General features: G+C 46.5%; 2 protein-coding genes across 7 annotated transcripts in view; one reads left to right on the top strand and one right to left on the bottom strand.

The window, feature by feature from the left end:
* The window catches only part of SLC22A23 (solute carrier family 22 member 23), a 109742-nt gene extending 102535 nt beyond the window's left edge, over positions 1-7207 (bottom strand). For 2 of the 6 annotated variants that reach the window (XR_007204931.1, XM_048310100.1), the window contains exon 1: positions 5726-7207. Coding sequence is in view for 4 of the 6 variants with exons in the window: in XM_048310100.1 (XP_048166057.1) it covers positions 5726-6256 (531 nt within the window). In the remaining 2 variants the exon portion in view is untranslated. The remainder of the gene's footprint in view (positions 1-5725) is intronic. The other 4 variants (XR_007204930.1, XM_048310071.1, XM_048310089.1 and 1 more) reach the window with 3 other exon arrangements.
* Positions 7042-7587, top strand: LOC125334521 (basic proline-rich protein-like). Its single transcript, XM_048321420.1, has one exon. It carries the CDS (start codon positions 7042-7044, stop codon positions 7585-7587), a length of 546 nt encoding a protein of 181 aa, XP_048177377.1.
* The last annotated feature ends 4431 nt before the right edge of the window (positions 7588-12018 follow it).

The raw sequence follows: 12018 nt of genomic DNA, 5'->3' as shown, positions 1-12018 counted from the left end.
CCATCCAGGAGGCTAGAAAAAAAAAAAAAAAAGGCAGTTGTTTGACATATGCAGAAAAAATTACTGATATGAAAGGCTCAATAGCAAGCTTTGGAAAGCTGAGAATGTCTTTAAAAGATTTCAATATGGAATTACCTTTCTGGAGGATCATTGTTAGTTCTAGCAGTGCTACAAACTATTTATGGTAAGCTGAAATCAGATTCCTGTAACTGAGACGCTTTATCTTAAGGGTGATAATAAACATGAACTCTACATACATTTCCTGTAGTGAAAAAGAATCCATGCCAGACGAAAACCCTAACACTACCTGTGTTCTGATGTCAGTATCAGTCTTAATCCAGTCTCTGTTTTCTAGACCAACTGATTCAAAATACTTTGGCCAGTACATAGCACCCCCAAATATGTAAAACCAGTAGCTAGGCTCACTAAACAAGAAGCCTTGTGATATCATACTTGGTTATTTCAAACATCAGATTATTTACTGTTTGCAGGCAGAGGACAGTTCTTCACATGGGAAGTTGCATGTGCCGCTGCCAAAACAGCCATCCCCTTCCTTGATGCCACTCAGCCAGAAACTCACCCTGTTCTTTCAGGGTGTTGTTCGCTAGCACCCTGATAATCGGGAGACTCCATCACCACACTCAGTGTGTGCAAGCAGGCCTCAAGGCAGCTGCAGGAGGACAAGCCAACAGCTCCCCTTTGCTTCCTCTTCAACAAAAAGATTTTTCAAGTCTGCAAAGGCTTAGAGCAGTACACAGACTCTTTATCAGCTAACTTGCAGAGGGAAGAAGGAAAAAAAGTTTGGGATCTCTCATATGGCTGAGGAAGACATGAAATAAAATAGCAGTAGACATTTGCTCTGGTCTGGCAGTATTTCTGGATACCTCTGACCACAAGGACTTGTTGACCCCTTCAGCACCCATTAGAAGCTGAGAGCCATTCCAAAGCTTTGGCTGAAAGAAATTTAGAATAGACTTTCTGCCCATTGCAGGTATCTGCCTTTCAGGTCCCTACATCCCCTTCAATCTGTTCAGTGGAAACAAAGTGATGTAGTAGCTTCAATATTGCCACTTCTGACCCAACTACCACAGTGGGTACAATAACTCAAGGTTTTCATTGATTTGGGACTAGGTAAAAGCCAGTCAGCCAGGAACTAACGCTGACAAGACAAATCCTGTCAGTTACAGGGAAAAAAAAAAAAGAAGCACCAGCATTTCTAAAGTCTCTTTGTAGAGACCAGCCAACTGGAGAATACATAGAAAACAAAAGAAATTACAGGCACAAATGTGAGGAGATAAGGGTGGCACAGTTCTTATTTTGGGAAGGACCTTGTCAGAGTGATCTCTTCAAAGTAATTAATAATTATATTCTGAAAGCCCCTTTAAAATGTACACTTATCCTCTACCCCAAAAAATATTCTGCCAGCTGTGCCAAATTTATCATTACTATTATCACAAAGAAATTTGTTTGTTTTATCATTTCTGGCTACTTGAGGATACCTGCAATAATCCCACAAGACAACACCACAGACTAAAGCACATGTTATGCACCCAGTAGAACACTCAGGAAAAGAAGAAAACATTTCTTTTAAGAGGAAGTTTTCTACCAGGCTGACAAGCTGAATCAGATGAAGGTGTGCCCAGAAAAGTGCCAGAACTGCAACAAAACCAAGGAGAAGGAAGACTGGGAGAGCACGGGCATCTCCCCTTGCAGGAGCAAAGAGCACCAGTCACAGATCTAACCAACCCATGTTCACCAAGACATCATTGCTCCTGGACCACTTGGCTCTTCTGACTTCAGCTCTGCTTTTTTTTGGCAGGGACAATTTTCTAGAGGCTCAGCCAAACTGGCATAAGAATGTTTGAAGCTGTGGCAAATAGGTAAAATGATTGCCATGTTACTTTGGAAGGAAGATGACTCAAACCAAATCAAGTGGGAAGTTGAGAGCCAAGCGAACAGTATTGCAGGAAAACAAGGCATCTGGAGCATAAAAGCAGCCACAACAGGAATTCCCTTGTGACTAGACATGAAATATTATTACATAATTGCTCTGAGTGATTAAAATGCAGCCTTCAACTAACCGCTTCCTTCATATGCCAACCCCAAGAGGTGGAACGATCTGGAATGTTGCAAGTGCACACAGAAGGATGCTGTGCCATCAACCTCTGCAATCTAATCAAGCCCAGTCCTTGCCCATCACCAGCTTTTGGTCTCCATTATACAAATCATCATGCAGAACAACAAACAACCCCACCACTTAATGCAATCAAACACAGAGGACAGGTCATCCTAGTAACGGAGGGGAAAAACCAACAACCATCAATCCTGTAACTAAGAGCTTCCATGAAAACGTTGTCCCAAGATAACAGCTGGCTTTGCAGATGGTCAGAAGATGCAGGCACTACAGAAGTTAATGTGAGAGTTAGAAAAGTCCCTGCTGAGCACACAGAGCCCAACTTCCTGCTAAGCTTCACGGCTATGTGTATTTAGTTGTCATTATGTTGCTCATTGTGTTATGCTAATCATTTACCTGAAGCACCACTTTGCAAACGGCTAAAAGGAGATCTCAGGTTTCTCCACAGAAAAAAAATAAAACGGGTATTTCTCAGCATTTTTCCTTTGGACACTGGTGAGATACATGGACTATTAAAAAGACTTTTTTGTTTTAACTAGCATTTTGCCTAAACGCTAGTTTAGGATGTACCTCTCAAGAAATACACGTGCACTCTCTTTATAGCAGTATGGTGTTGTTGATACTGTGATAAAGAATAAATTAAAATCTTCAAAGAACCACTTAGGAGTGAAAAAGCCTTACAACTGAATTGTGCTTTGGGAAGATATTTATGTACAAACCAAGCTAAAGACCAAGATTTATGTGCCAAGTCAGGACATTAGCTCAGAAGGGTGATTTAACATGGCCACTGGAATCCCTGTGGTTAAATTATGCATCTGACCTCTTCACTACATGCATTTCAGCAGTGTTAAATAATAAGCGCTATGTCCTTTATTACCAATTCCAGTTCTAATGACTGGCAGCACTATAAAAAGCACCGTTCCCAGTGACTCAGTCAAGGAGGTCAGGATAATGACAGCGTCTAACACAGCAATGCCAGTCTTCAAGGAAGGCACAAGACCACCCCTGGCTACAGCAAACACTCAAAAAGAACTGGGGCTAAACAAAGCAATGAGAAGGGCTGGAAACAGCAAGACCTCCACTCCATCAATCCCAAGCATGACACAGGCTGGGAGAAAATGAGCACTGGGAAAGGGAGACCTGAGAAAGCCTGGACAGGGGCACAGCATCTGATGAAGGGTGTACCATTAGAAGAGAGGCTATGGAGACAGTGGAATTTAACACAGTTAAGGACAGCTATCCTGCTCCTGAGGAATAGGGGGAACAGTGATGTCTCATACGCACATACGTCAAATATGCTTTGTGCTAAATAACCAGAATTGTTTCATTGTTTCTGAAGACAAAGCAATGATGGAGCATCCAGCAGCTATTAGCTCAGACCACTGAAGATAAGTACAAGAGGATTTACTTGCCAAACAAAAGTACATTTTTTATTAATATACTTTTGGCTCTCTTTATGATATTTCAATATGACCCCTGGCTACTACACAGATGAGCATATATTAGACTAAGATTTAATAAAACTCTATTTAGAAAGATGAGAACATTGCATAATACATTACAGAAACAAATGTATTTTTGAGGAGAGTTAAGGGTATCTAAACATCCAGTCTCTTGAATTCATGCAGAGCAGCTCTTTCTCACAAAGGACAGTGAGATGCATGTAAGAGGAGTCAGCAGTTACAAGAATTGCTCCCACAGTATCAGAGCTCCTGGGGATTGATAAGAAATGAAGTCCAAATCAAGCTATGCTGATGTTCTGTCTGGGTTTTTCCTCTCTTTCTTCATTAGAATAAAAACAGGAAGCACACCCACCCAGAAAACCCCCAAAACAAAACCAAAGCACAAACTAAGGAGGAATCCTGACCCCGAGAAAACAACCTAATTATAATTACATGGGATTACAAATCAAAGCAAAAAAGCTGCCAGGTTTTTGGAAGTGAACATACAATAAAAATAAAAAGTCCACACTGGAAAAACCCATAGTCTCAAAAGATGATTATTATTCTTTCTAATAGAAAACAAGACAGCAGGGGCCACAGATGTTTGTTTATCCCTTAAAATTGATCTGCCCTTTACCGCAAGTTCTTCCAAAGAACACTTTTTTTATTGTCTCTAAAGAAGCATGCAAGACAGCAAACTAACTCTCCCTTGACCTTTTGTGGCCAACTTGACAATGACCTTCAAAAGATTCAAATATTTCAAAAAAAATTTTTTAAAGTTCAGACTAAAAGAAAATATTTCAACATAATTTTTTTCATGCTAAAACTTCAGTGTTAAATTCCAAAAAATATGAATAGCTCAGTCTCTGGATGTAAACAAGAAAATCTGATGTTCTTAAATATCTAATTTTCTTACGTATTTCTGTGTCACAAACCATTCACACCCACCATGTGCCTGTGTTTCTCTCATGAAACGAGTGTAGCTGGGTTACCTCCCTTTTTAATCCATTCTGGGTTCAAGGTTTTGAGGGATTTGCTTTTTCCCTGTTGCACACTCTTTCAAGGGACACAAAGAGAAGTTGAAATGATTTTCAATGATTCAATCTAAGTGTGTGCTGGCTGACTAAAGCACAATTATGCTGTTCATCTGATTGTTGTTGTGTTTCTTTATCCCAACTAGATAAACACAGCTAAGACAAAACACTGCTTCCAGGCAGGAAGTAATTTTTGCTGACTTTAGGAGGGGGTCTTGAGATTAAGGGAACTACTTCCCTGGTGTAACCATTTCATTTTACATTTCCAGGAGCTCCAGCTGCCGGCTAATATCAATAACGCCCATCTGCAGCCAGCGGGGCTTTCACAGGGCCAATATTATAAACAAGAAAAAGCTTTCAGGTGAAAAGGAGAGGTGATTTTTTAATATGCACTACTCAGCAAACATGAAGCAAGAGCAGAAAGTGACACATTCTCTTCACTAGAAATTTTTCACTTTAGCCATTGCATGAGGAAACACAAAACAGAGCAGCATGCACTTTCCGCCTCTGGAGTAAAACAACTTGTGTGAGACATTTCTTTAACTGCTCTGCCAAAACAGTTTTCAAGAGAATAAGTACAAAACCGGAAGAATTCATGAGAACTTTGTCTTATTTTACTCACAACAGTCACCATTTCTTCAGCTTCCCCAAAAATCAACCTGGTTTTTGATGTGTAGGGCTGCTTTAGTATACTTGCACAAAGATCAGCTGGAGCCCTCTCCGCAACAATTTCCCCTTATCAGCTTGGGCACATGCCTACAGCATCTTTCTCACAGACACCCAGAGGGAGCAGGACAGTACCAGGAACCCAAGGAGACACACAGGATCCCATTTCAGGACATAACTTTGCAGCTTAGTGCTGCAGTGTGCGGGTACAAGTCCAGAGGCTCGACACCTGGTGTGACACTCAGGGACGGAAAGGGCTGCGCGGATGTGGGATTTATTTTTTCCTGGTGGAAGGGTAACCCACGGGGACGTGACTGACCCAGCTACAGCACGCAAGGACAGATCCGTATCGTGTCCAGCTACTCCCCTTGCATTGGAAAAGAGCGAGTGCCGAGAGGGTCCGCGAGGGCTGGACAGGGAGGGGGGCCGAGGGAAGTCGCCTTTCTCACCTTGCTCACGACGTTTTGGACGAGGCCGGCTCTGATGCGGTAGTGCCACTCGCGGCAGCCGCACTCGCTGGCGTTGCCCCCCGCAGGGGTGGGCAGCACGGGCGGCGGGAAGATGCTCCCGTTGCCGCTGTGGTTGGCGTGGATAGGCGCCAGGGTCCCGCTCCAGTTGCCCTGCCCGTCCGCCTCCCGGCACCAGAAATCGGGCTGGTCCAGGAGGAAGGAGTCCGAGAACTTGCTGAAGCCGATGACGAGAGCCGGGACCCAGGTGAGCAGCACCAGGGTCCGCTGGTACCGGCCGCCCAGCCCCCCAAGGAAGGGTAGCACCGAGCCGTCATAGTCGAGGAGCAGCGGGCTGCAGGCGGCGGCGGGCGGCGGCACCGGCACCGCCTGGATCTCGGCCCCGGCGGCGTTGGCGGGGGGCGGCCCCGAGGGGGCGGCGGCGCCCCCCCCCACGGCCCCCGGCACCGAGCCGTTCTCCTCCGGCAGCGGCCGGCCCCCGCCGCCCGCCTCACGGCGTCGGTCTATCGCCATCCAGCCGCCCGGGGAGGCTCACATAGGGGGGGGCCGGGGCAGCCCCGGCTCCCTCGCGAGTCCTTCCCTCCCTCTGCTCCGCTCACGCACACACACACCTTGCAACGTAAGATATTGCACACACGCTCCCAGCCGGACCGGCAGGAGACCGATGGGGGAGGGAGAGAGGGAGGAGGGGAAGAAGGACAGGGGCGAAGAAAGGGGGAGGCACCGAGGGAGCCCCTCGCTCGCTCCGTTCCTCACCCTCACCCTGCGGCCACGAACCGCTGCAGCTGCCGACGGTGCCCCCCCTCTCCTCGCCTGTGCGTCAAGCTGCACTCATCCCAGCTCTCCCTTCCCCCTTCCGAGAGGCACCGCCGAAAATAAAAGGAAGGATCCAGCCAGATCCGAGCATGCAATGGGCCAAAGGAGAGGAGGGAGAAGGCGGGGAGGTTGGAAGAGAAAAGAGAAAAAAAGAAAGAAACCAGCCACCCCGCGAACCAAGCCCTGCAACAACAAACCAAGCAAAACCGGTGCAGCAAGGCACCGAACACGCCTCCTCTCCCGGTTTTGGTGAGGAGGGGGAGGAGGGACAAGAGGGAAGGCAAAGGAAGGAGGAGAAGAAAATAACAGCTCCCGACACGGCTTTCCCACTTCCCGCACAGCTAAGGGCTCCCCCCCGGTCGCGGCAGCAGCGGCGGCGGCAGCCCCCAGCACCTCCCCGCCGACCCCTCGCAGCCCCGCGTCCCGCACATCTGGCTCTGCAGCAAGGGGCCCCGCCGACCCCTCCGCGGCCCGGGCTGCGGATGCGGACACCACCGCCGCCACCGCTGCTGCCGCCGCCGTACGCCTCCCGCGGCAGCCCGCTCGCCGCGCCGTGCCGCCGGCCGCACCTCCGGAGGCGGACAGGCAAACCCGCCCGGCTCCTCGCCCTCCGCCTCCCGGCAGCCCCCACCTGCCGGCCCGGCGCCGGCGCCACCGCCGCCCGCTCTGCCCCCGCGGTGCCTGGCGGCCGCACCTGCTCCCACCACGCCGCCGGCCCGGCCCGGCCCGGCCCCCCCCGCCAGGGACCCGCCGCCGCCGGGGGCGGGACGGCGCCGCGGGGCGGGGAGGGCGCGGGGCGGCTTCGCGGGGGCTCCGCGCCGCCCCGCGGCCGCGCTGCGCTCCGGCGGGCCGGGGCAGGTAGGGCGGCGGAGCGGGCAGGGCGAGGGCTGGGGGACGAGGAGGAGGCGGAGGCGGCGGCCGCGGCCGTGGCAGCGACGGCGGAGACGGCGGAGACGGCGACGGCGGCGCTCCCGCTCCACAGCGCGCTGGGTCCGTATCAATTATTTACACGGTATATGTGCCTTTAATAACGCAGCGCGACTGCAGCGGGCTGGGCGGGAGCGCACCGCATCGCCGAGCCGCAGGAACACCCTGTGGCTGAAGAAAGGACGAGACTTGGAGGGAAGAACCGAAAGGTGAAGGGGGCATTTCTAAGGCCTAGATGGCTGCGAGGAGACGTGCCTGCATCGCTTCAGTCAGCCTATCACATTAGTACACACTTTGAAGAAAATTATATCCTGTTAGCACCTGACGTTAATTGTAAAACAGGCATTTAAAATTTGTGAAGGTTATTTTTATGTTAAGCTAAATTTACTTTAGCGTGTAAGTGCCTCAGACTATTTTCATCGTGGAGCACAGCCTGTGCATTACTGAACTGTGCGGTTATTTTTTCCTTTGTAAGAAAGGAAGGAGAGAAAACAGATCAATATATGCTTGTACACATGAACACAGCTAGTGAGCAGAAAATGCCTGTGTGCATTAGAAGAGGATGGGTGTCATTGCCAAATATAAATGGAAGAGCCAGTTGTTGATGTAACTTCATTTACTTGATCTGGTCTCTGCTAGCAAGTTATTGTACACCATTAATGCCTTAAATCTATCCCCCTTTAGCTCCTTGTCTTACAGAGGACACCAGTTTTGCATCTACACCACTTCAGTGTGTCTCTGTGTCCCTTTTGTGGGGCTTCCCTCAGTTCTGCTCTGAGGAACACTCAGTGCTTCAGAGGGCCTACAGCCTCTCCAGGTGACACTTCATCCTCCTCTATGAATATTCCTTACTGAAATGTGAATGTGGTGGTCTCTGCCAAGGAAAGTCTCCTCTTTCTGTGTTGCAGTGTCCTTTTACATCTGATGGCTGCCATCACCTCCCTGTGCCATGTTTTCTTTACGATGACCAGCTGCAATTTGTCCACTTCTCCTGCAGTCTCTTTGGCCCCTGACTGCCTGCAGCTCTCCTCTGGTCTCACCTCTGCTGGTGCCTGCAGCCTGTGCTGAGCAGTGCCCCAGTCTCTGTGCATGCAGGGGATAACCCTGCTTGCAAAAACAACTCCTCTCATTGCTTTTCAGTCATGTTCTTTGCTTTCCAAGCAACTTCTTAGTGTTACCTTGAATTCTTACCTCATCCTCTGATATGTTCACAATTGCTCCCCAATTAATGCCAGCTCTGAAGGCTGCAGACGAACCATCCTGGAACTGGAATTGCATTTATAACCCTCTTGCTTGTAAACCACTGACAACTGCTGTTTACAAACTTTCATACCCCCTGCCCAAATTTTTCAAATAAACTGAACTCCCTTCCTCGTAAGCACATGCATAGAGCCTAACCAAGGCACAGATGAGTAGAGTCCATGCCCCCTTCTTCCATAACATGGTCTGCTCCTCGTTGCCAAGGGAAATTTGGCCAGATTGTTCCAGTTTCTAGTTGACAAGTTTGTATTAATAGTTGCTTATCCTATTGTTTCCTTCTACCTGTTTACAAATTGTGTGTCTATTTGTACTAGATGCTTTCTAGTAGGGGCGAAAATCTGGCTTATTTATTTATTTTCAAATGCCACCTTTAAAGACAGGCATCAGTTTGCTTATTTCTTGGCCATCTTCTCTGGATTCTCAGAGAGAACTACTAGTGTTTCCAATGCTGTTTGAGCCACTTCCTTCACTACCCTGGCATGAAGTGCAGCCAGACTGTTGGTTTGAACATCTCTAGGTTACCTAAGTACGCTAGTAACTGGTTCTGCCCCGGTGTGGGCTGAAGCCTTATTCCCTTGTCATTAATGTGTATTATGTCAGTCACCTGATCACAAGTGACCTCTTTTAGCCAAGACTGGTGCAAAGAAGGCCTGAGACAGTCTGAGTCTTCTCCGGCATCAGTCAATAGCTTTCTCTCTCTGATGAGTAATCCACTTGCTTTTGACTTCCTCTTACCACTGATGTACTTATGAAACGATTTCTCATTACTTGGGATACTCTTGCTAGTTAAGTTTTATTTGTTGTATTGGCTTTTTTTTGGTGTGTTTGTCCTTACCTATTCTTGCTGAGCAGCACTTTGCACTCATCCCATGGAAACCTGATCTGCTTTCTCTGTGCTTGCTTTTTGTGAGCTCATGATTAGCCCAATTGCTTGCTTCCTAACATTGCGAAATTTCTTCTGCAACTGGATCATTTGTGGCAGGTCTTCTAGAAACTCCCAGCTACCACTCACTGTCTTTTCCCACAGAGGGGAAAAGGCTTCATCATGGCTTGGGACTGGCAGAGAGAAATGTTGAGGGGAAGAGAACTTTAGGAGTGGAGGTCTCGAGTTGAAGTTCTGAGGAAAGAGAAATTTGACTGAAGAAAGCAAAGAATTGAAAACTGGGAAGAGATGGGAAGGAAAAGAAGAGCCCTTAGAGAAGCAAGTAGGTGTAGTAGATCTGTAGAAAGAGAACAAAATCATATAGTACAATGAAAAGCCTGTAATGAGAGGTTACAACCCTTACTCAAGCTGATCAAACATTTTCATCCCAAACACGTTTTCTGGGCTGCTTCTACATCCTGAGTTTTTGTTTGGAACTGAAAAATTTCAAAGATAGCATATTCCTGAGGGTAACATATTTTTACATAGTAGGAGTTCTGCCCTTGAAACAGTGATCCTCAAGAGACTGTTTGTAAGTAAAGTTGTAGACAAAAGAGGAAAGAAAACACATATCTAGGAACTAAGAAATAAATTTTTTATGAAATAACTAGTACCAAAGCAAAACTTTATGGAAAATATGTTTCAAATAAGAGAAATGCCTTTACATATTCCTGTGAAAACTGGTTTTAGTTTAAATGAGGAAATGAAAAATGTTTGAAAGGAATATTCCAGCTGTCTGGTAGAAACTGCACGTGAACAAATGCTGAAGTTAAGCATCAAGACTCTCTCTCCTGAGCAAGGCTTCATGAGGAGCTACATTTTGTGATCAAGCAAGGTTTCTCCAACAGTGGCTCTTTGACCTCAGAGAGAAGAAACAGGATCTTTGGGGTAATCCTTCTACGAAAAGATACAGTTTAAAAGATAAGTTGCATTAAAGAAGAGAATGAATCAATGTATTTTGGCTGATTTTATCCACTTTCATTGAGTTATATTAGAAAAATTGTGTACCATTATGACCTGGGTCATCAACAGTTTGGGGTGGAGGAAGAGAAGGTGACTATGGCCTGACAGGAGCAGTTTGATTGCCCTATTGCAGAGCAAGCCTCCTGTTGCAGAACAAACATCCTGTCTGTTGGCACCCACTGCAGCTCAAGAGGGCTTCAAGCCAGGACCCAGAGAAATATTATCATGTTTACACAAAGGAAGGGAAAAAAAAAATCAAGCTCCCTCGGCGTTAATATTTTCACATTCTTGGAAGGCCAGCCACAGTACTTTGAAGAACTCCTGGCATAAATTCCTGGTTTATGTGGAATTTGCAGCAACTTCATTCCATAGCAACAACCGTAGCTATATTTTATTGCTTTATGGGATGCATGCTTCATTGCCTTTTTTGTCTAAAGGAATCCTCTACTGCAGAGGTGAAATTATGACAGTGTAATAAACCAAAACTACTTGGTACAGAGTTTGATTAATAAACTTACCTATTGGAATGAAGACTATTTATATACTGGAGAAAAGCATGGTGCCTTCATAGCATTACAAGAAAATTCAAGTTGAAAAGGATCAGGATGTCTCTAGTCTCCCCTTCTCTTGGAGCAGGATTGGCTATGGGGTTGGATCTGGATGTGCAGTGCTTTATCAAAATGCTGTAGGGAATTTTTCAGCTCAGGAGGGTCAGGTGAGTACTGTCAAAGCTGGATGAGGCAAGATAAACCAAAAGAAAGAAGAATGAGTTGAAAGTGGTAAAAGGGGCTAAAGCCACCTAGGGAACCGGTAGAAAACCCTGTGTTTATTTCAGTCTGCTCTCTTATGATCTTGATTGAATCAACAGCACTTGACTTTCACCATTGTTCTGATGTCAGCAAACATTGGTGAAACTCACTGGCAAGAAGTTCCATCCCTCCTGACGCTGATTCAAAAAAGATGACAACCTATTATTTGTGTCATTTACTCTGCTGGCAGAGGTATCTACCACATATGGGGAGAGAAGCAGCAGGAGAAGGGCTCCCATTCCCTGTCTCCTAGGGAAGCATGCTGAGGAATGTGGATGACTTCATGTATTATCCTGAAACCAGAGGAAATTATTTGCACACTAATTACTGGAAAAAATCATATGTGTTGCAAAGTCAAGCAATCTGACATTGGTAAATGCTGTAACTAAGGTTGCTTGGGCAATGTCAATTTGTGCCCTAGATCTAGCACGCGTGCATTCTGATGCAAACTTTAATGAATAGTGCATTATGCTACAACCTATAATTACATAATTGCTGACAATTTTTCTTGCAGATCTCCTGTTTTGTTCAGATAAAAACAAAAATAAATTTAAAAAGAATAGATGCTCACTTAAGAA

The sequence above is a fragment of the Corvus hawaiiensis genome, chromosome 1 (assembly GCF_020740725.1).
Source record: "Corvus hawaiiensis isolate bCorHaw1 chromosome 1, bCorHaw1.pri.cur, whole genome shotgun sequence".
Taxonomy (NCBI): domain Eukaryota; kingdom Metazoa; phylum Chordata; class Aves; order Passeriformes; family Corvidae; genus Corvus; species Corvus hawaiiensis.
Note: the sequence above shows the minus strand (reverse complement) of the source record. Positions and strands in the feature narration are given on the sequence as shown.